Genomic DNA, 22,081 nt, shown 5'->3' with positions numbered 1-22,081 from the left:
CTAGACTCTTTACCCAGCGTCCGCCCTCCGACGCTTAAGGACAGTTCTTATTGGCCGTTGGCTGCACTTTTGTCTTTCCATTGGCCGTACGTGCATAAACAACGTCTGCTTACTTCAGAATCATTAGCCAAAGTTCTTGTCGATCACGGCTCGCCACCAATAGGCGTCGTAGCAATAGACCTCCGCCTCCTTTCCTCACAGCAGGGAGGGATGATTGTCCACCGCTCCCTCTAGTGGAGGAGTGAAGAGGTGCAGGTTGCGCCCGAGATTCCTGGCAGGTAATGGAGCCCACGTAACGCATAGTGGGGTAACTCTACAAAGACCTGGGGTTCTGGTTTTAGGCTTCTCATGGAACGTTAAACAGGAAAAACGATTCAGAGAACACACAAAAAGCTCCTTCACTGCAGGTGCGGTGACGGCACTCCTTTAATTCCAGCTCCTCCAGAGACTGAGGCAAGAGGATTGCGAGTTCAAAGCCAGCCTCAGCAACTTGAAGAGCCAGTGTCTCAAAATAAAAATAAAAGGGCTGGAGATGTAGCTCAGTGGTAAAGAGCCCCTGGGTTCAATCCCTAGTACCGAGGAGGGGAGAATAAAAAGTGCAGGATTTAAAAAGGCTTGATTTCTAGACAATGTTATTCTGATTTTATGATGATCTGAGGTTTTGTATTTTAAAATCGGTAATTATTTCTTCTCATTCTACATAAATATTAACAATTTCATAACTTTGTATTCTTTATTACATAATTTTTATTTACTCTAAATAAATATTGACTTCATTACATAGTTTTAGAGCCCCACAATTGTTTGTTTCAGTATTCAACCCTGCCCCCATTTTATACATGACATGTGTCAGGCATTCCATTGTGGGTACTCAACTCTCTCCTCCAAGATCTTTTCTGGGTGCTCTTGAGACTTGCTTGACGATGCCAACTTTTAAAATTAACTTACAATAAAACTCACCCTTTAAATGTATACTTTTAAAGTATACATTTCAGTGACTTTTAGTATACTGTATTCACAAGATTGTGAAAACACCACCACTAATTCCAGAACATTCTCAATGCCTTCAAAAAAACCCCTATACTCATTAGCAGAACTAATTCACCCTCTCTTCCCAGTCCCAACAACTTCTAATTTACTATTTTCTGTCCATAGTTTGCCTACTCTGTAAATTTCATAAGATTGAAATCATACAACATGTGACTTTTTGGGTCTATCTTCTTTTTTGGGGGGGGGTCTATCTTCTTAAGAGTGCTGAGGATTGTACCCCTGGTCTTGTGCTTGTGAGGCAAGTACTCTAAGAGCTGAGCTATATCCCCAGCTTCTCCCTGTCTTCTTTAACAGCATAATATCTTCAAAGGTCATCATGTTGAAGTATGTATCAATCCTTCATTCCTGTATATGGCAAAACCATATTCCATTGTGTGACAATACCACATTTTGTTTGCCTATTTACCTCCTGATGGACTTTTGGTTTCTTTCCACTTTTTGGCTATTATGAATAATGCTGTTTTGAACATTGATATCCAAGTTTTTGTAAGGACACATTTTATTCCTCTTAGGTATATATTTATGATGTAGTTTGGATATGGTTTATCCCATTCAGAACTCATGTTGAATTTTAATTTCCATTGTGAGGTATTTTTTAAGAGGGTGAAAACCATGGTTTTCTTTTGGGAAGTGATTAGGATTAGATAAAGTCATCAGGGTGCAGTCCAATGATTAAGTACCAGTGACTATGTAAGGAGAGAGAGAGAGAGAGATTGAGAGAGAGAGAGAGACCAAAGATACATACACCCACATGGGCACACTCTTTGTATCTGGCCATGTGATGACCCTGCACTGCCTCAGGACACTGCCAGTAAGAATGTCATTACCAGATTTGGGCCCTTGAACCACCATGAATGTAAACTAAATAAACCTCTTATTTGTTTATTCATTTATTTAGAAGAACTGGGGACTAAACTCTTGGCCTTGCACATGCTAGCAAGCACTCTACAACCCCAGATTCTTTTTATCTTATTTTGAGACATTCTCAGTAAATTGCCCAGGCTGACCTTGAACTTGCAATTCTCTTGCCTCAGACTATGGAGTAGCTGGGATTACAAGCATGTGCCACCATGCCTGATTTCTTTTCTTTATAAAGCCTACTCATCCTCAGGTATTTTTTTTTTTTTAGTATCACAAAAAGGACTAAGACAAGGTAGGAGCAGAATTGCTGGGTCATAAGGCAGTTAGGTTTGGGCTGGAGTTGCAGCTCAGTAATAGAATGCTTGCAGGGCATGAGCGAAGCCCTGGGTTCGATACTCAGTACCACATGTAAATACAATAAAATAAAAGATCCATTGCAACTAAAAAATATTTAAAAAGAAAATAAGTTAATTAGATTTAACTTTTCGAGGATTGCCAAACTATTTTCCAAAGTGGCTATACCATTTTACTTTGTCACCATGTCACCAGCAGTATACAATGACTTGGTTTCTTTTTCTTTCTTTCTTTTTTTTTTTTTTTCTTTTTTCTTTTTTGTTGTTTGTTTTGGTTTTTGATCCTGGGGATTGAACCCAGGGGCACTCAACCACTGAGCCACATCCCCAGCCTGTTTTTGTTTTTTATTTTGAGACAGGTTCTCACTAAGTTGGTTAGGACCTTGCTAACTTGCTGAGGCTGGCTTTGAATTTGTAATCCTCCTGCCTCAGTCTCTCAAATCGCTGGGATTACAGGCCTGTACCACTGCACCTGCTGCAGGATTCAGTTTCTTTACATCTTTGCCAAAATTGTTATTACTGGTAATTTATAGCCATTTCAGGTATATGTGAAGTGGTATCTCACTAGTTTGCTAATAACAATGATATTGAATGTCTTTATGTGTGTATTGGCCATTGAATATCCTCTTAGGATAAATGTCTATTCAAATTTTTGGCCCATTTTTAAAGTTAGGTTATTCATCCTTTATTATTTATTTATTAGTTGTAAGAGTTCTTTATAAATTCTGGAAATTATCAGATGCATGACTCCCAGGTATTTAAATTATCAGATATATGGCTATTTTCTCCCATTCTATGTGCATTTTTTTTTTTATCCTTGATGGTTCCTTGATGGTTCTTTATTTATTTATTTAAAGGTACTGGGGACTGAACCCAGGGCCTTCCACATGCTAGGCAGGCATTCTACCACTGAGCTATATCCCCAGGCAGCCCTTATCCTCCCTCTTTTTTTTTTTTTTTTTTTTTTTTGAAGACAGAGTCTTGCTAAATTGCTGATACTGGCCTGGAACTGAAATTTATGATTCTCTTGCCTTAGTCTCCCTTGTTACTGGGATTACAGATGTAGGCCTCCATGCCCCATTTTTAATTTTGGTGAAATTCAATTTGTTTATTTTTCTTTAGTTGTCTGTATTTTGTGTGTCATATCTAACAATGTAATACATTTTAAATAAAATTGTTTACATGGATAGGGTCTCACAAAAATGTACTTGCTTATAAATACTGCTTCCATTACTGAGTATCATTTACTTTCAAGGAACAGACTACACCATTTTTACTTAATTTAAGTATTTGTTTTTGGTGGTGCTGGGGATTGAACCCAGGGCCTTATACATGTGAGATAGGTACACTACCAACTGAGCTATAACCCCAGCCCACTAGGTCATGACATTTTCAAGGGAAGTATACTGGGAACTGAACCCATGGGGCTCTACCCCTGAGGTACATTCCCAACCCCCTTTTTTTTTTTTTTTTTTTTTTTTTTTGAGACAGGTTCTGATTTTCCAGGCTGGCTCCAAACTTGTGATCTCCTGCTCAGCCTCCTGAGTACAGACAACACCTTTTGCAGGGTGGAATGTCAAAGAATTTGAGGGCATGTTTATAACCACTACTTGAGCACCTAGAAGCGGGAGGGGAGTTCCCATCAACTATGATGGGTAAAGCATCAGGAGGGGAAATTCTCACTTTATAAAATGTCAAGTTTCTTTTTCTTTTTTAATACAGTACAATTTAAAAAATACAAAATAGGGCTGGGGTTGTGGCTCAGCAGTAGAGTGCTTGCCTTTAGCACATGTGAGGCACTGGGTTTGATCCTTATAATAAGTAAATAAAATAAAGGTATTATGTCCATCCACAACTAAAAAAATATTTTTAAAAATACAAAATATTCCTATACCTTTGCCTTTATCAAAGTGGAAAAAATAAAGACATGGAGAGCTGAATGCTTCCCAAAAAATGGGGAGAAGCTTATTTCTGGAAGTTAAACTGTTTAAGGTAGAGGTTTTTAGGTTTTTTTGTTTGGTGATTGTTGTTTTTGTTTTTTGGAGGGGAAATTCTGTGGGCTTTATTTACATTAACAAACGTGTACTGCTGGGTGCATGCCTGTCATTTCAGCAGCTCAGGAGGCTTGAGGATCACAGTTCAAGGCCAGCCTCAACAACTTAGTGAGACACGATTGCAAAATAATAAAAAGAGCTGGAGGTATAGTTCAGTGGTAGAGCATCCCTGGGTTAAATCCCCATCTCTCTCTCTCACACAACACACACAACACACACACCACACACCACACTTTACTAATCATTTATCATAATTAAATAGTAACATTTCTTCTTCTTCCTCCTCCTCATCTCCTTCTCCTTCTCCCTGCTCCTCCTCCTTCAGCTAGGATCAAACTCAGGCCCTTAAGCATACGCTCTGCTCACTGAGATGCAGTCCCCCAACCTGTTATTTATTTTTTTATATAAGAGACAGGGTCTCACTATGTTGACCAAGCTGGCCTGAAACTTGTCATCCTCCTGCCTCACCCTTGTAGCTGGCTCCACAGGTGTGGGCAACCATAGAGCAATTTCTAAACAATGTCTTACAGATAATAAATATCTTTTTTGAATATGCATACAAAATGCTTCTTCTCAACTGTTGCTGGTCTTATTTACATATATATCCCCAGCCCTTTTTTATTTTTTAGTTGGAGATAGGGTCTTGATAAATTGCTTAGGACTGAAGGGCTGGGGATATAGCTCAGTGGGTAGAGTGCTTGACTCACAAGCATCGTAGGCCCTGGGTTCAAATCCCCAGTGCCACAAAAAAGAAAAAAAAAAAAAATTTGCTTAGGGCCTAGCTAAATTGCTGAGGCTGACCTCAAGCTCACAGTCCTCCTGCCTCAGCTTCCTGAGTCTCCAGATTATAGGTGTGCTTGTTTATTTTAGTAGTAGAATTGTTTCAGGTGGTCATTTACAAAATGGTCTTCAATGATTTGACAATGATTTCATCAAGAGGTTGTGCTATGGTTTGAATATGACATGAGTGTATCCCCCAAGGGTCCCTGTGTTAGAAGCCTGGTCCCTAGTATGCTGATGTTAACAGGTGAATGGAGCCTTAAGAGGTGGGACCTAGGGGAAAGTCATGAAGGGTGCTGCTTTCAGAATGAATTGATGGGGGTGGAGGGCAGGTGTGGCAGCAGGCAGCCATGCTTGCGGTAGGGAGGTAGAAGCCCTTGACTAAGGGAGATTCTGGACTTCCCTAGAGACTAGGGCAGGGGATCCCTAAGCTGGCCTCAACTTTTGCCTTCATAAATCCCTCAATTCTTCCCAGAGAATCGGAATGACCTGAGCTTCTAAAACCAAAGCCTAGGGTTAATGCCTGGTTAAACACCTACTTGCTAGATGGCCTTAGTCATGTTACTTTACTTCTTTTAGTTTTTTTCACTCATCTGTAAAATTAGGATAATATTTCCCTCCAATGATGTTGTAAAGATCAAATCAGATAATGGATGTGAAAAAATGTTGAAAATTATAAAACACTGTAAAGGTCACTATTATCTAATAGATAAGTCTTGTTTATTCTATCATAGGTATATGTCTTTCTTCAACTTTACTTATGTTCATCTCCTGCCCTGATTTGGTTCAGGCTCTTATCTTCTCCGTATCATTACTGTAGACTCTCTCTGGAGTCTCAAATGTTCGTAAAAGAATGTTTCCAGGGTATACTTAAAAACTGCCTAGGACACCGGACTATATATAGAATAAACAACAAACTCCTCAGCTGAGCACAAGGCTCCTCTTGAATTTGATTCAACCTGCCTTTCTAACTTTAGCTCATGTCCTCCCTACACTTCAGTCTCACTGAATTTCTTACCCCACTCTTGCACAGTTCTTCATTTTCCCCTTCTTAGGGTTCCTTTTCCCTTCCTGATTATCTTTCCTTCCATTGCTTTTTTTTTTTTTTTTTTTTTTTTTTTTTTTTTGGTACCAGAAGGGAAAATGAACCACATTCCAGCCCTTTTTATTATTATTATTTTTTCAGATTTCAAGACAGGGCCTTGCTAACTTGTTGAGGCCAGTTTTGAACTTGCAATCCTCCTACCTCTGCTTTCCAGGTAGCTGATACTTATAGGCATGCACCACTATGCCTGTCTTCCATTGCCTTTTCCACACCGTTCTCACTTTTCTGTCTCACTTTTTTTCGCTATACTTACCCTCTTGGCCTGACTCAAGTGTCATCTACTTCCTAAAACCTTCCTTTATACCTTTGTCATCAGTTCTCTCAGTAGTACTTTGTACACCCTTCTATTACAACACTTATCACACTGTTTTGTAAACATTAGTTTGAGAACCTATTAGATTATGAGCATCTGAAATGATACCAGTTCATTGCTGGATCTTCCTTACTACTTGAAACAAATGGACCTTTCCAGCTAAACCATAGGTTTCACTTGAAAGATTTGAGCCAGCAGTAAGAAAAATGGATTGAAGAGAGATTAAGGTTTGGAGATGATATAGACCCTTAATTAAGAAGTTTTATGTAATCCTAGCAACTCAGGAGGCTGAAACAGGAGGATCTCAAGTTCAAAGCCAGCCTCAGCAACAGTGAGGTGCTAAGCAACTCAGTGAGACCCTGTCTCTAAATAAAATACAAAAAATAGGGCTGGGGCTGGGGCTTAGTGCCCTTGAGTTCAATCCCCCATACCAAAATAAAATAAAATAAAATAAGTTTTATTCTTTTATCCTTTTTTATCCTTTAGTTTTATCCTTTAAAAAGTTAAAAAAAAAAAAAAAAAGCATTGAAGATAAGTAAGCAAGGAATTAACAGAGAAAGGCATAATCTAATGGGTTCCAGAAGCCCCTAGAATATGCAAATCTGGTGACTAAGCTTGTGTAATAAAAGGTTGGAGACTAAGAGATCACGCAAGGGTGCATATACAGCTGTTTGCTGTTCTATAAGATTTCCCCTTTTTGTTAAATGTTATCTTAGCATCCATTGTAAGTCACAGAGGAATTAATTCCCCTCTTGAATTCTCAATTTTTGTGTAGTAGTCTACCATCTTGTTATAATGTCTCTATCCTAGAAGAGTCAGCTATAGGAATCAGGAAAGTATGTGTTTGGGGTAATGGAGCAAGAATAGAGCTGTGACAAAAAAAAAAAAAAAAAAAAAAAAAAAGAATAGAGATGTGAGTTGTTGGTTTGTCCAACTGGTGAGAAGAAACTGAGCTTGAAAGGAGAGGGTTTTGGTGGTCTAGAAAGACAGGGAAAACACTTTTTGGTTGTAAACAGCAGAAATTCAATACAGACTGACATAGAAAAAGAGAATTAGCTGGGTGCTGTTGCACATGCTTGTAATCCCAGTGATTCGGGAGGCTGAAACAGGAGGATCACAAGTTCAAAGCCAGCCTCAGCAAAGTATCAAGGCCTAAGCAATTTAGTGAGAACCTGTCTCAAAATAAAAAATAACAAGGGCTAGGGATTGCTCGGTGGTTAAGCACCTTTAGGTTCAATCCCTGGTACCAAAAAATAAGAAAAAAAAAAAAGAATTTACTAGCTTTAATAACATTATATGCTAATGATTTCCAAATTGATATTGTCAGTCTGTATCTCCAGACTCATATATTCAATTGCTTAGTGGATATCTCTAGTTGGCAGTTCAATAGGCAATTCAAACTCAACACAACCCAAAACTGATTTCTGATCTTCTCTTTCCAACTTCCCCTTACCAAACCTACTCCCTTATAATCTTCCCCCATTTAAAATGATGAAAACTCTACCCTCCCTGTTGCTCAGGTCAACTCTTTGGAGTTATTTTCTATTCACTGTCCACAAACTGTTAAGAAATTCTATTGACTCGACTTTCAAATTCATCAAGAGTCTGATATTTCTCTCCAGGTGTACAGATACCACCTTGGTCTAACTACCCCATCAACATATCTCACCTTGATTATTTTAATAACCTACTAACTGGTCTCCCAGCTCATTCCTTTATTTAGTTTGTTTTCAATGCAAGAATCAGATGAACCTATTATAAAATATAAGTTAGATTATGTCACTCTACTCAAAATTCTCCAAAAGCTACGTATCCTACTTAGAGAAAAACGGAAGTCCTTACAATAGCTTACAGTGGCCTACACAATATGTCTTCTAGTTACCTTTCTGAGTTCATCTTTCACTACTCTTTCCCTTGCTCATTGCACTCCAACCTCTTTGTTGTTCTTTTTAACACATCAAGCACATAATATGCACTGACAGTTCCCTCTGTCTGGATAATTTCCCCCCCAAATATCCACAAGGCCTTTAAAGGCAATTTATTAGCAAGGCCTTTCTTAATCATCTTACTTAAAATCTTAACCTCTCCCCCACCTCTATCCCCTTTCAGTTTTATTAATACTGATCACCAACATGTATACAATTTACTTAGTTCATTATTTGCCTCTTCTCCTACAAAAAATACCAGAAGGGGAAAATGTATGTCCTTTTTGTTCACAAATGTATCATCAATGCTCAGAACAGTATCTGACATATACTTTTCAATAAATATTAGTTGAATAAATGAATAAAACATCTAGGTGGGGGCTGGGGAGATAGCTCAGTCGGTAGAGATAGCTCAGTCGGTAGAGTGCTTGCCTTGTAAACACAAGGCCTTGGGTTCGATCCCCAGCACCCAAAAAACAAAACAAAACAAAACAAACAAACAAAAAAAAACATCTAGGTGATAACTTAAGGCATGATTAGATCCAGGTTTTCAGCATGTCATTGGAATTGTGTCTGTATCTCTTAGCTTTTGTTTTTCTCTGCATTAGCTTCATTCTCATGCAGGTTTGTGGTGCAGTGGATGATGGCAAGATAGCCACCAGCAGCTGCAGATCTGCATTCTAACAATTCAGCAGCCAAATGGAAAAAGAATGCCTATGTCCTGATTGTTTCTACAGAAGTCTTGGAAATGAGTCTTATAGTCTGGGCTTGGGTCAAGTGACAATCCCTAAAACAGTGTCTGAGGGTAGAGGAAGAAAATGTCACTGGTCATGGGATCATGGGGTCTCCTGGAATGACAATTGGACAGGAAATGGAAGAGTGGTGGTTTCCTAAAATAAAATGGGGTGCTATCACTGGAAGAAGGATGAAAGCAGACTGGCAGAAATAACAGATGTCTACCACATCATTAGTGATGACCCGCCAACAGATGAACCCAAAACAAAACGTTCTCCTTTCCCTGGGTTTTCACATCATCCAGATGAACCTTGATAAGGTTCTTTCCTCCTAAATGCGTTTAACCTATCTCTGCCAATTAAGGTCTTCTTCAACCCTCAATGACTTTTTTTTTTCCCCCCTTTTTTGGTACCGGGGATTGAACTCAGGGGCAATCAACCACTGAACCACATCCCCAGCCCTATTTTGTATTTTATTTAGAGACAGGGTCTCGCTAAGTTGCTGAGCGCCTCGCCATTGCTGAGGCTGGCTTTGAACTCGCGATCCTCCAGTCTCAGCCCCTTAACAGATGTGGTCTCTCCCTCTTCTGAGTGTTCTAGTGTGTCTGATTCTCTGGTAGATAGCTTTGCATACCGTGCCCTATGCTTATTTTGATAAAATTGTGCTTCAAGCCCACCGCGACCCTAACAACCTGGTGCCCACCTGAGCCGCCAGGGCGCGCTCGACTCCTGGAGCAAGGGCGTCGGGGGCGGGAGGCTCTGTGATTGGCAGGCGCGGCCGTCAATCGGGCGCAGGAGGGCGGGGCGGGCCGCCCAGGAGGCCCGTGGGCGGGAGGAGGAGCCTGCATGAATGGGGCGCGCGGCGCGCGGGCTGCAGTCGGCGCTAGCTCTCGAGAGGAGCCGGAGTTTGGGCTCCGAGTGGGTGGGAGGAAGCGAGGTGGGGGGAAGGGAAAGAACGCGGGGGGCGGGGAGGGGCAGCGCCCTGGCGGCTCACTGAGAGCTGCGAGGCAGCGGGTGTGAGCCAGAGTCGGCTGCCGCGGTCCCGGACGCTTCTGTGTCACTGTCCGCTGTGCCTCCCCCATCCTCGCCACGCGCCGCCCCCACGGGACTCGGAGGGCCTCAGCCGCTCCCGACGGGACCGAGGAGTCGGGACGGGGAAGCCAGCGCTGAGGGAGGGATCGGGTCCAAACGGCCGAGCCCAAGGCCCCCGGGCGTGGAAGCGGGGGCTAAGGCCCCCGAGGGGGCCCCGCCGCGATGGGCAACCTAGAGAGCGCTGAGGGGGGCCCTGGCGAGTCGCCGTCGGTGTCGTTGCTGCTGCCGCCAGGCAAAATGCCGATGCCTGAGCCCTGTGAGCTGGAGGAGCGGTTCGCCCTGGTGCTGGTGAGAGCTGAACCCAGCCCCTTCCCCCTCCTACTGCCCCCCGACGCCCCGGGTGGGATTTTGTGCGGGTCCTGGTCCCGCCCACCTCCCACCAGGGCGGGCGACAGACCCCGGCCTCCAGTCCCCAACCGGGAGCCTCTGAGCAGCCGGTGGCTGAGCGGGGACAGCGGGATCGGGGATCTCCGGAGGACGCCTCAACCACAGGAGGAGGAGGAGGAGGGGGACCCCAGCCCGGGACCGCCCCAGGATCCAGACTTCTCCCTCCCTTCCTTCCCCCTTGCTCTCTTCTTCCCTCTTTTCGTCTTTCTCGCCGGTCTGAGAATTCCCATTTTGGAGCCTTTTGATGTGTCTGGCTTGCTCCTCACCCTCAGTCGGGCTTCACTGAGTGGGGAGACCGCCTTTCAAGTTAACATGGAGGCTTCCCAGGGAGTGGGTCCCTCTCCCAGCCCAGACCAGATGTTTTGGGGGAGAGGGGGAAAAAAGAGGGGGCTGGCAGCTCTTGAAGCCAGTGGAATAAAGAATAATGCCATTCTACTTATTTTCAGGACAGCCTGCAGGCATCTTAAATTATAGTGGATTTGCCTAAAAGGCTGAACATGTGGATAAGCCATTTCAGACTAGAGTATTTTTCCAATTGAAACAATACGTAAACCATCCCATCCCGCCTCCTTCCCCCACCCCCCCGCCCTTTTCATGTTAAGCCCTAGTGACTGGTTTGTGTTCTTTTGCCTGCTTCTTTGTAGTTTTTCTGTGGGTTCCAAAATGGTCGGTATGGATAGGTTTTTAGAACTGACTTTGGGACTCCGCTGTGGCATGGGAATTGGACCTTGATGTCAGTGGCTCTATGAATAGAGAGGTTCTGGGCTGATATCACTGGGATGGAGCAGGAGAATATGTTGGAGCTAAACATGAAGCTTTGGAGAAAGAAAAGGAACATTTGCTAACAGATAAAACTTTGAGAAACTTGGGGACATAGTTCCCAGTTTCCTCAAAGAACTCTCTGAGAGGCAGTAATAATTCTGGCATTATTGTTGGTATGGCCTGAAGGGCTAACTTTGCTTTTGCCAGTGTTGAGGGATAAGTCGTGGACTTAGCAGCCTTATTGGATTTCATTTGCCTTGGAAGAGGGAGATTAGATCTGTTGGCAGCAGTGGAACTGTCTAGAGATCCTGGTCTCTGGTGGAGAGCCTGACATCAACCCATTGGCACCAGAGCTGGCTCAGAGAGGGTCCACAACGCTCCAAGGGGGAAGCCATGTCATTGGCACCTCAGCATGCCAGTACTGTGAAGGGCCAGAGGGATCTGGGCCACACATCCTGTGGCCCTCCGCATTTCCCTCAGCCTTCTCAGGGGGATGGGGTGAGTCAGTGATTACTAATGTGCTGTGACCCATCTCAGGCTAAGGAGGAGAGACCCAGACATAGTGCCCTGGAGAACAAGAGTGCAACTGTTGGGGAAAAAGAGTGGGAGGGAATCTGCACTTGAGCAGGGGTGTGAAAACCCCCAGGGAGCTGGCACCAGTTAGCTATAGAAATTAGAAAGGGATGATCTGAAGTGTATTGGGTGAGGGACTGTCCCAGGTAAGGGCTGTCATGCTTTTGGGAGAGCATAGAACTAGAGTTTATCATGTCCTTACTGGAGCTTGGTTGGCTAGTTTGTTTGGTTAGCAAATTGATGGCTTAATATTCACAAAATGTACATGATAATGTCCTGATTATTAACCAGAGCACCCAGAGAGCCCAGGTCAAGTAGGGGACTAGACCACCCACTTGCAGTTCTTCCTTTCTTTATAAAGATTTGTTTCCTTGTGGCTTTTGTTTTGGTCTTGTTTCTGTGTGCCTGAGCTGCTGCTGATGGAGGGTTTGATCAGGGCAGGCCAGGGCTGGTTAGCTATCTCAGAAGAGGGGGGAATTTAACCTCAGTTTTCTAATACAGAGAAATAATGTTTTCTTGGAGATTTGAGTTCTTCTCTGGGGACTCTTCAAGCTGTTTCTTTCCACCATCCTTTGGGAACAGTACTGACAATGAGTTAAATGTTTGGCTTAGGCACAGGCTCATGTATTTCCTGACCAGTCAGGAGAAGCCTAGTATAGAAGAAAAAGCAAGGACTCTTAACCTCTTTGAACCTAGATTTCATCATCTGCAAAATGAGGCTAGTAATTCCTGACCTGGTGGGATTGTGAGACCTAGAAATATGTAGGGTGCTTGGCACCAGTAGATACTCAATATGGATGAGTTTCTTTGCATGTGATATGAAACAGACAAGTTGCTCCTCATTTTTTTTTTTTTTCCCAAGTTTGTCAGCTTCACTGTAATTGGGCTTGTGAAAAAGCTATTTGGGGAGGGAGGATTGTAGATGTATAACACATTGCTGTCTCAGTTAAGCATGTGGATTTTCAAGTCAGAATGGGTTCTGGGAAGGAGACAATTTCACTCATTAGAAAAGTATTTACCTTATGTAAGTTACTACTTCATCCTTTTAAGTTCTGTTTTCCTCTTATAAATGAGAAAAATAATATCATTTGCCACATGAGGTTGTTTGGATTTAATGAAATTGGAAGCCAAATATTTAGCAGAATCTGGCATGTATTATATGCTCAGTAAATGGTAACTTTTAAGTGTACCTCTCAGTAGCGACTAAGATCTGAGATCACTTGCATTCCCCAAATATATTTTGTTTTGTTTTGGTTTTTGTTTTGGTGCTAGGAATTGAACCCAGGGATGCTTTACTACTGAGCTACTTCCCCAGCCCTTTTTATTTTTTTATTTTGAGACAGTGTCCCAAAGTTGTTTAGAGACTCATTAAATTACTGAGGCTTGCCTCAAACTTGTAATCCTCCTTTCTCAGCCTCCTAAATCGCTGGAATTATAGGCATGCTCCACCATGCCCCACCCCAAAGTGGTTTTAAGTTCAGAAATCTGATGAATCCTGTTACCCCATTCCGTATACCCAATCTCAGGATATGCCTTCTGTCAGGTAGAAGCCCCTATGGAAACCCCCTGAAAAACACCCTGATTGGGGAAGTTGTATCAGTGCTGAGTCAATACCACAGGCTCCCTCTTTTCTGGTGCAAATACATGATCTGACCCACAGCCTGTTAGAGCTAGAGGCCTGAGGCTATGGGGTGTTTTGTTTAGGACATTGATCCTAAGAGTCTTAACCCAGTACTAGTACCTCAAACTAGGACTTTCCTACTGGTGTGCTGCAGATGAGTCATGGGTATGCCTGGGATACAGATCCCCTTATTCCCAGGGGCAGCCGAGGTCCCTAATTAATCCCCTCTTGGTGTGCCCTGAGGTGAAAAAGGTTGTGAAGCTGCTGTGTTGAATTGCATTTAAGGATCCTTCCTTGCCCCCTGTCTGAACAGCAATTCCCATTCCAATGAACGTTGAGAAATTTGGGGTTGGGATAATTGTTGGAGTGTCTCTTTATTTAATATCAGAATAAGAGCCAGTCTCTGGTCTGATAAGGCATTTTGGTCCTGACTAGACTACAATTCCAAGCTCAGTTGCTCTGAGGCTAAAATTCTGGCTAGTGTTAGACTTTTCTTAGAGAGGGGAGGTAGAAGACTCTGAGGGCTTTGAAAGGATAGCTGTCTGCCTTTGGTTGTTTGCACCCTGGATTTTTCTCTTTGTTGACTTATTGCAGGCTCAAAACAGATCTAAAAGTTCTTATGCCAAAGAAGCCCTGACTATCCCTCCGAAGGAGGCTTTCCTGCAGGAGGGTAGGGTTGTGAGACAGAGCTTGTCCCTGCTGCAGCTCTTCCTTTCACATTTCCTAGGATACGACTGATGACTTGGTTTGACCATAAGTGTACTAGCTAAGCTGTTGTGGGTACTAGTTGTCTTTGAGGGCCCTTCTTTGATACAAAAAAGGGACAGAAAAATTTGGTTTAAATATTAGGTTCCAAATTGCCATGGTGGAATATTTTTTCTCTAGCCCTAGGGATTGTGGTGAATTAGTTCAGGCTGAAGTAGAAAGAACTTGGAGGAGGGAAAGGGCTTTTGACAACAGCTGGTCAGAGGAACCTCTTCCTTGTTCAGAGAGCCCACTGAGAAGACCAGATTATTCCCTTGACCTTTCTATATGGCCCAGCCTTAGTCCGAGGAAGGGGTTGTGTGTGTGTTAGGGGTGGATAGAGTGGATTGTCATTTGGGACTGTTTTCACTGCCCACAGGGAGAGTCAACTTTTGTTTTTCCTTTCTTGAAGTAATACTCATTATCTAAAGAAAGTATGGGACAGTTCACAAAGAAGAGGAAGTTAAAGGAAAGTTATCTATCTTTTCTCAGTACCTTTACCAGATGCAGCCAGTGTGGTTTAAATTTTCTCTCTCTCTCCCCCTCTCTTCCCCCACCGTCTTTTCTCTGCATAGAGTGTGGTACAGTGTTATGATACTTGGTAATACATTTTTTTTTTTTTTTTGCTTTTGTTATTTCATTAGTTTTCCCAAACTAGTAAACATTTCCAAATGCTTGTACAATGGTCCGTGAAGTGAATGTACCATTGTTAGCCTAACCATACCCCTGTTGTTGGACATTAGGTTGTTTGCTTCTGTTTGTCATCATAAACAATGATATGATGAACATCTTACATACACCATCTTTTCAATATTTAGAGTTTTCCTAAGAATAGAAACCTTAATTGAACTTGCTGGATTGTAGGATACAAGCTTTTAAAGGTAGTAAATACATATTTTCAAATGGTTTTTTAAAAAGTGAATAATGTGCTAGGCATGGTGATATAATCCTAGTAACTGGGGAGACTGAGGTAGAAGGATCACAAATTTGAGGCTGCCCAGGGAAATTTAGGGATGGGTATAGTTCAGCAGTAGAACACTTGCCTGGCATGCTTGATCCCTAGGGTTCAATTTTTTTTTTTTTTTGGTGGTGCTGGGGTTCGAACCCGGGGCCTCATGCTTGCAAGGCAAGCACTCTACCCACTGAGCTGTCTCCCCAGCCCTTCAATCTTCAGAGAGAGAGGGAGAGAGAGAGGGGGAGGGAGGGGGAGGGGAGGGAGGGAGGGGAGGGGAGGGGGAATGAATTGTATGTGAATGTCCTCAAAAAGAGAGAAAATGATTAAGAATAGTTTCTTGGACAGGGGATGTGGCTCAGTGGGAAAGTGCTTGCCTAGCATGCTGCAAGGTTTCAGGTTCAAACCCCAGCATTGCCCCCCCCCCAAAAAAAAAAGTTTTTCCTGATTATGATTTTTTTTCCCTCCTGATAGCATGTTTATTAAGCCAATTTGGAAGATAATGAAAAGTATAAGGAAATTAAATTAAAATCATCTACAATTTCGCCTTTTTTTTTTTTTTTTTTTTTTTTGCAAGGCTAGGGATTGAACTCAGGACCTTGTGCTTGGGAGGCTGCACTGTACCAGCTGAGCCACATCCCTAGCCCTCACCATATTTTTTTGTTGTTCTTGTTTTTGCAGTATTGGGGAATTAAACCTAGGGGTACTTTACCACTGAGCTGCATTCCCATCTCTCTTTTTTTTTTGGTGGGGGGAGGGTACTGGGGATCGAACCCAATAGTACTTTACTACTGAGCCACATCCATGGCCCTTTTTTATTTTGAGACGGAGTCTTCACAAAGTTGCTTAGCGCCTGCTGAGTTGCTGAGGCTTCCCTCAAACTTGTGATCCTTCTGCCTCAACCTCACCAGTTGCTGGGATTACCATCTTCTATTAACGTTTGTGTGTGTGTGTTTGTGTATGAACAATCAGGATCATACTGTGCGTATTTTATAAACTGAATTTTTCTTTACAGTTTTGTACATCTTCTCACTTGCTAAATGTTATTTATTAATGTGACTTTATGGCTGCATAGTACTCCAGAATATAGTATTTAATTACTACATTATCTTGCACTTTTTTTTTATACTAGAGATTGAACCCAGGTACCCTAACTGCTGAGCCACATCCCAACCCTTTTTATTTTTTATTTTCAGAAAGAGTTTCACTAAGATGCTTAGGGTCTGCTAAATTGCTGAGACTGGTCTTGAACTTGTGATCCTCCTGCCTCAGCCTCCCAAATTATCGGGATTACAGGCATGTGCCACAATGCCCAACTTCTTGCATTTTTTAAATCTTTTTCTTTCTTGTTATAAATAACATGGTAATGAGCATTCTGTGCATAAATATTTGTGTTTATCTCTGATTATTGCCTTAGATAAATTGCTAGAAGTGGAATTGCTAGATCAAAGGGTGCATACTTTTTTTTTTGTAGTTATAGATGGACAGTATGCCTTTATTTTACTTATTTATTTTTTTATGTGGTGCTGAGGATCAAACCCAATGCCTCACTCATGCCAGGCAAGTACTCTGCCACTGAGCAGCTACAGCCTCAGTCCCAGGGTGTATAATTTTTCAAGGCCTTTAACACTTAAATAAAAATTCAGTTTCTTTTTCCACTGATAGTATATATGTGACTCCCTTTCTCTATAAGCTAACCATTTCTGGGTGGTTTAACTTTTTTAAAGCCTTTGCCAACTTGATTAATAAGAATTGGCATCTTGCTTTACCTTGATTTTTTTTCTGATTATTTTTCATAAGTATTTTGACTGTTGTTTGTTTGTGTCCTTTGCTCTCTTTTTGGGAATTTATTACATATACATATATCTATGAAATAAATATATATACTTTTGACACTTTTTCATTGTAAAATATTTTTCACATATGATACTGCATAAACATTATTATGTAAGAATAAAATACTAAAATGAACATCATTGTATCCACTGTGGAGTTCTTGGAATTGCTTCCTACCCCTTATTTTCTTCTTGTTCCCTTAACTGAGATATAAAAGGGCTTTAGCTCAGGACTTGTTGGTTTGTATTTTGCAGCTGGGACAGTCCAGGTGGCAGCCACACCAGTGCTTCCTAACTTTGTCTCTGGGGAAGCAACTGCTACAGCTGGTGAGAACAGGAACTGGTCTTGGTGGAAATAACTAATCTTTAGTGAGGTGAAAAAATAAGCCAAGGTAAAGAGGTAATGAGACCGCAGATCTTCCTCTGCTCTTGGGTTGCCTGGGAAGTCTAGGCAGAACCAGAGCCCTGGTGTGTGATGAAGACCAAAGCGTGCACCGCCAGAGCTGACTAAAGTGAACCCAAGGAACAGCAGCACTGGCTGCCCAGTCAGCATGTCATCTGTTCTGCCAGTCAGCTGGTCACCTCCATTTTGGGGAATTATTCCTTCCAAGTCAGAGTTGAGCTACAGCAGTAGCAAAGAAAGACCAGGGGGTTATTCCAGTTCAGAAATGTCTTAGAGAATGGGAAGGACCTTTTTCTTTGAAGATAAGAGAGAATGCTGTCATCACATAACCTCCCTCTCTCCTGAGCCTCTCTGGGTACTTTGGGGCAGGAATTAGCAGCAGATAGGTACTTAGGGTTTTAAGGTTGTCATCCATGAAGAGGAGGGAATTCCAGAATAGAGCTAACTAACCTGGGCAGCTAGAGTTCCTCAGTTTTCATTTCCAGGCTCTTTTGCCTCCCTTGGCAAAGTTACACTTTTTATCTTGTTTTCCAACCACATGGGAGTGAGTCCTTACGAAGGGTGTGGTGGTGTCAAGCTGCTTCTTGGTCCTGAGATCCTTTTGTTGTTTTTGCTTCCTACCTTCCTCTCTAGTTCTTTTTCACAGTTCTTTTCTTTCCAGGTTTGTTCTCTCTCATGCTGGCACGTGCTACACCATTGACCTACACCCCCAGACCCTTTCCAGGTTCTTTTACCTTTTATGTCTTCCATCACATCACCACAAAGGTGTGGGTTGGGAGTTTGTGTGTTGGGTAGGGGAGGACCTAGAGAGTTTGGGGGATTAGTGTCTAAGTTCAGCTTTACTAGTCTTCATGGTCTTAGTTTATAAAGAACTTTGAGGGTGTCAAAAGTGTTCTAAGTAATATTCAGAACCATGAGGAGCTAGCAGAATTAATTATATGATAGTTTTGTTTTGCCTGTAGAGGAAGGATTTAGACTGTTGTATATCAATGGCGGTTCAGTTCTTGTCCTTATCTTCCCCACTAACCTCTCTTTAAACCACCTTTGCATCCTCACCCAGGGTTATGGCCAGGGCTTCCTTAGACCAAGTAGTCTTGCCTTGGGTCCCCAATAAAGGAGATAGGTACTGTTTCTCCCTTACTTGATCATCTGTGCTTAAATCCTGACTGGAGACTATTACGGTCGTCTTATAATTGCCGCAGACCCTCTCTTCACGTAAGAACTGAGCATGAGCCTGGGGTTGGTGACTTTAATAGATGACTGTTTTGTTTGAAGAACTATTTAGGTACTGGAGTTGTGGCTCAGTGGTAGAACCCTTGCCTAGCATGTGTGAGGCACTGGATTTGATTCTCAGCACCAAATATAAATAAATGAATGAAATAAAGGTCTATCAACATCTAAAAATATATATTTTTAAAAAAGAACTATTTAAGGGCTGGGGAGATAGCTCAGTTGGTAGAGTGCTTGCCTTGCAAGCACAAGGCCCTGAGTTCGATCCCCAGTACCGCCAAAAAAAAAAAAAAGAAAAAAGAACTATTTAATAGTTTAGAGTTTCTCCTCTGTTTTTACCCACTTTCTTTGCAGGGAACTGGGGAACCAGTCGCTAGATACTCCTAGAGTTTCCCATGAAACAGTTAAAAAACAAAACAAAAAACAAAACAACTCTTCTGGAAAGAAGTAACTGGTTTGAGGTTTCCAGGCTCAGACTTTTCTGTTTTGAAAGAAAGACTGTCTTTATGACATGGATGAGGATAATACCTACTCTTCAGGGTTTTGAGGATGCTAAGAGAGACAACATAGTGAAAAGACTTTGTAATCTGTAAATGTTCTGCAAATAAGAGTTTATTACATATACATCACCTAGTATACCACCTCTGTTCCCATACATTTCACATGGTTTTAATCTAAGGAGGAGGTGTTGTCCAAGAAGGGTTTTTGGGAAGAAGTGAGGAGGTCTTGTTATCACACTGACTGGGAGTGCACGTAGTGTCTGAGGTCTCTGGATTTAAACATCTACAGTGCTTGGGTCAGTCCCACACAGTGGAGAAGAATCCTGCTCCAAATGCTGGTAGCATCCCTAAACTACCCTAAACTTCATCAAGGAGCAGTTTGGAGTATAAATACTACACCCACCCCTTCGTTAGTCTCTCAGGTCAGTATAAAAATCTTCATAAATTGGGTATTTTTTTTCCATATTTTTATTGCTGTATATACTAGTATTTATTATATATTTATTATAGCTGTATATACTAGTGGACTTCGTTGTTACATATTCATGTATGCACACAATTTTAACAATGTATTTTGGTTAACATTGGGAATATGTTTGAGAAGTCTTTTGACAGTGCTTCTGACTCTTTTGGATATAGATCCCTTTGAAAAACTACCTGACCAGGCCAGGTGCACTGGCACAGGCCTGTAATCCTAGTGGCCTAGGAGGCTGAGACAGGAGGATTGTGAGTCTGAAACCAGCCTCAGCAACTTAGCAAGACCCTGTTTCAAAATAAAATATAAAAAGGATGGGGATGTGGCTCTGTGGTTAGTGCCCCTGGGTTCAACCCCCAGTACCGAAAAAAAAGAAAGAAAGGAAAAAGCCTGATCAAACCTGTGACTTCCCCTCATGTTTACGTGCATATACACAGTATTTTGGAAAGCTTATTAAAGCCCATTCTTGGATCTCCTGGGGAAGAAGTCCTGATTTCAAGCCTGGAGGAGTTGGAAGGGACAGCAGGTGAGGACAGTCCTCTCGGAGCCCTCTGTGCCAATGGTATTCTGGTCTGTTTTCAGAACAGATAAAATGATGCTTCTGTTGGTGATTCCAACACAGAGAGCTTGTTAGAACTGGACTGATTCCCATTCAAAAGGAGATAGGCCCTTGGACACTTTGATTTCACTTTAATTTAAGGATCTTTTGTGGTGGAGTTTACACCTTTGAACTAAGACCTAGCGTTAAACCTCCTGGAACATCCAGCTAGAGGTGATAGAATGTTCTTTGATAAATCCTGGGGAACTAGTGGTTCCTTGCAGTGGGGCCAAAGGTCAGGTCATATCCTATGTTTGGAGATACTATGCTTACATTTAAGAAGAAGAGAGAAGCTTTTTTTTTTTTTTCTTCCTTTCCGTTGCTGGGGATTGAACTCCAGGCCTTACCTGTACTTGCTAGACAAGTGCTCTACCTCTGAATTACATTCCCAGCCCAGGATTCAACTTTTAGTGCAAAGAAAGAAAGCTTCTCTCTTCGCTTCTTTCTCTTACTCTCTGCACTGAGCTAAAAGAAAATAAGAAAGACATCAGCTAGCCACAGCTCATTTCCTGCGCTGTGCTGAGCTTGTCACTGACTTTGATAGTAGAAAGAATCCTAAGATATACTTTTCTGCCCTGAGGCTGTATTTTAAATTCTTAAATATAAGCATGGTCCCAGTTCCCCATACACAGGCGGGTTGTGTATTTTTATCCTCTTTCATTTCCAGGCCAGCAAAAGCTGTACCTCTAGCCTTGGCAGAGCCATAGCAGTGGATTAGGCAAAGGGAGTAAGCCTAAGCTCTGGGCATCACTGCACCTAAGCTTCTCAAAGTCAGCTCAGTAGCCCTGACCCCCATGGAAATAATTTTCTCTAGATTCTTGTCTCGTAGGAATAAGGATGGTAATAATTTTAATAGCTTACAGTTATTGAATGGTAATCCCAAGCACCATGCAAAGCACTTCACATATATTATCTCACTTAATCATCACAAGGGTGAAGCAGGTTTTTTTTGTTTGTTGTTTTTCTTTCCTTCTGGTACTGGGGATTGAACCTTAGGCTTCATGCTTTGCTGGGCAAGTACTCTACTGCTGAGCTACATCACCAGTTGAGTTTTTGTTTGCTTATTCTTATTTGTTTTATTCTTAACTGAGGGCCTTGGTTCTTATTATTTCTGTTTTATAGATGAGAAAACTAAAGTCCAAGGAGGCTAAATAGCTCACTAGGATTATACAGCTAGTAGGTACCTGAAGTCAGGATTTTAATCCAAGCAGTGTAACTCCAAACTCACCTTAATTACACTTTCCTCCTTCCAGGGTTGACTGTCCCTTGTTATCTCTACTGCTTTGGAGAGGATTGAGTAGATTATGGCAGAACATGGGGGGAAGTTCATTAGGACAAGTCCTCCTTTGCAAGAAGTGTGGTGGAAAGATTTGGGCTTTGGAGTTGGCCAGTCCTGGTTGAATCCCTGCTATCCCACTAGGACATTTGCTATTTAATAAGTTGTTTTTTTTTTTTTTTTTTACTTACCACATGCCACTGATACCACCGGGTATAAAGTTGTGAAGAAACCAGCAACACTGCTGCTTTATGGAGTTTAGAGGAAAAGGCAAATATTAAACAAAGATTTAATTACAAATTAGGATATGTCTTAGGAGGCAAAGACAGATTGTTAAGAGACATAACAAAGAAGACTGTTTAAATTAGGAAGTCTTGGTTCTAGTCTAGACGAACAAATTTTTATAAAATATTTTTAGATGTTGATAGACCTTTATTTTATTCATTTATTTATATGTG

General features: G+C 41.9%; 1 protein-coding gene across 5 annotated transcripts in view; it reads left to right on the top strand.

Moving 5' to 3' along the window:
• The first annotated feature begins 10,164 nt into the window (after nt 1–10,164).
• Fmnl3 (formin like 3) overlaps nt 10,165–22,081 on the top strand; it is a 54,956-nt gene continuing 43,039 nt past the window's right edge. For all 5 annotated transcript variants that reach the window (XM_047548623.1, XM_047548622.1, XM_047548621.1 and 2 more), the window contains exon 1: nt 10,165–10,555. In XM_047548623.1, the coding sequence (XP_047404579.1) occupies nt 10,430–10,555 (126 nt within the window). In that variant the 5' untranslated portion in view covers nt 10,165–10,429. The remainder of the gene's footprint in view (nt 10,556–22,081) is intronic.

Source organism: Sciurus carolinensis, chromosome 4 (assembly GCF_902686445.1).
Source record: "Sciurus carolinensis chromosome 4, mSciCar1.2, whole genome shotgun sequence".
NCBI lineage: Eukaryota > Metazoa > Chordata > Mammalia > Rodentia > Sciuridae > Sciurus > Sciurus carolinensis.
Note: the sequence above shows the minus strand (reverse complement) of the source record. Positions and strands in the feature narration are given on the sequence as shown.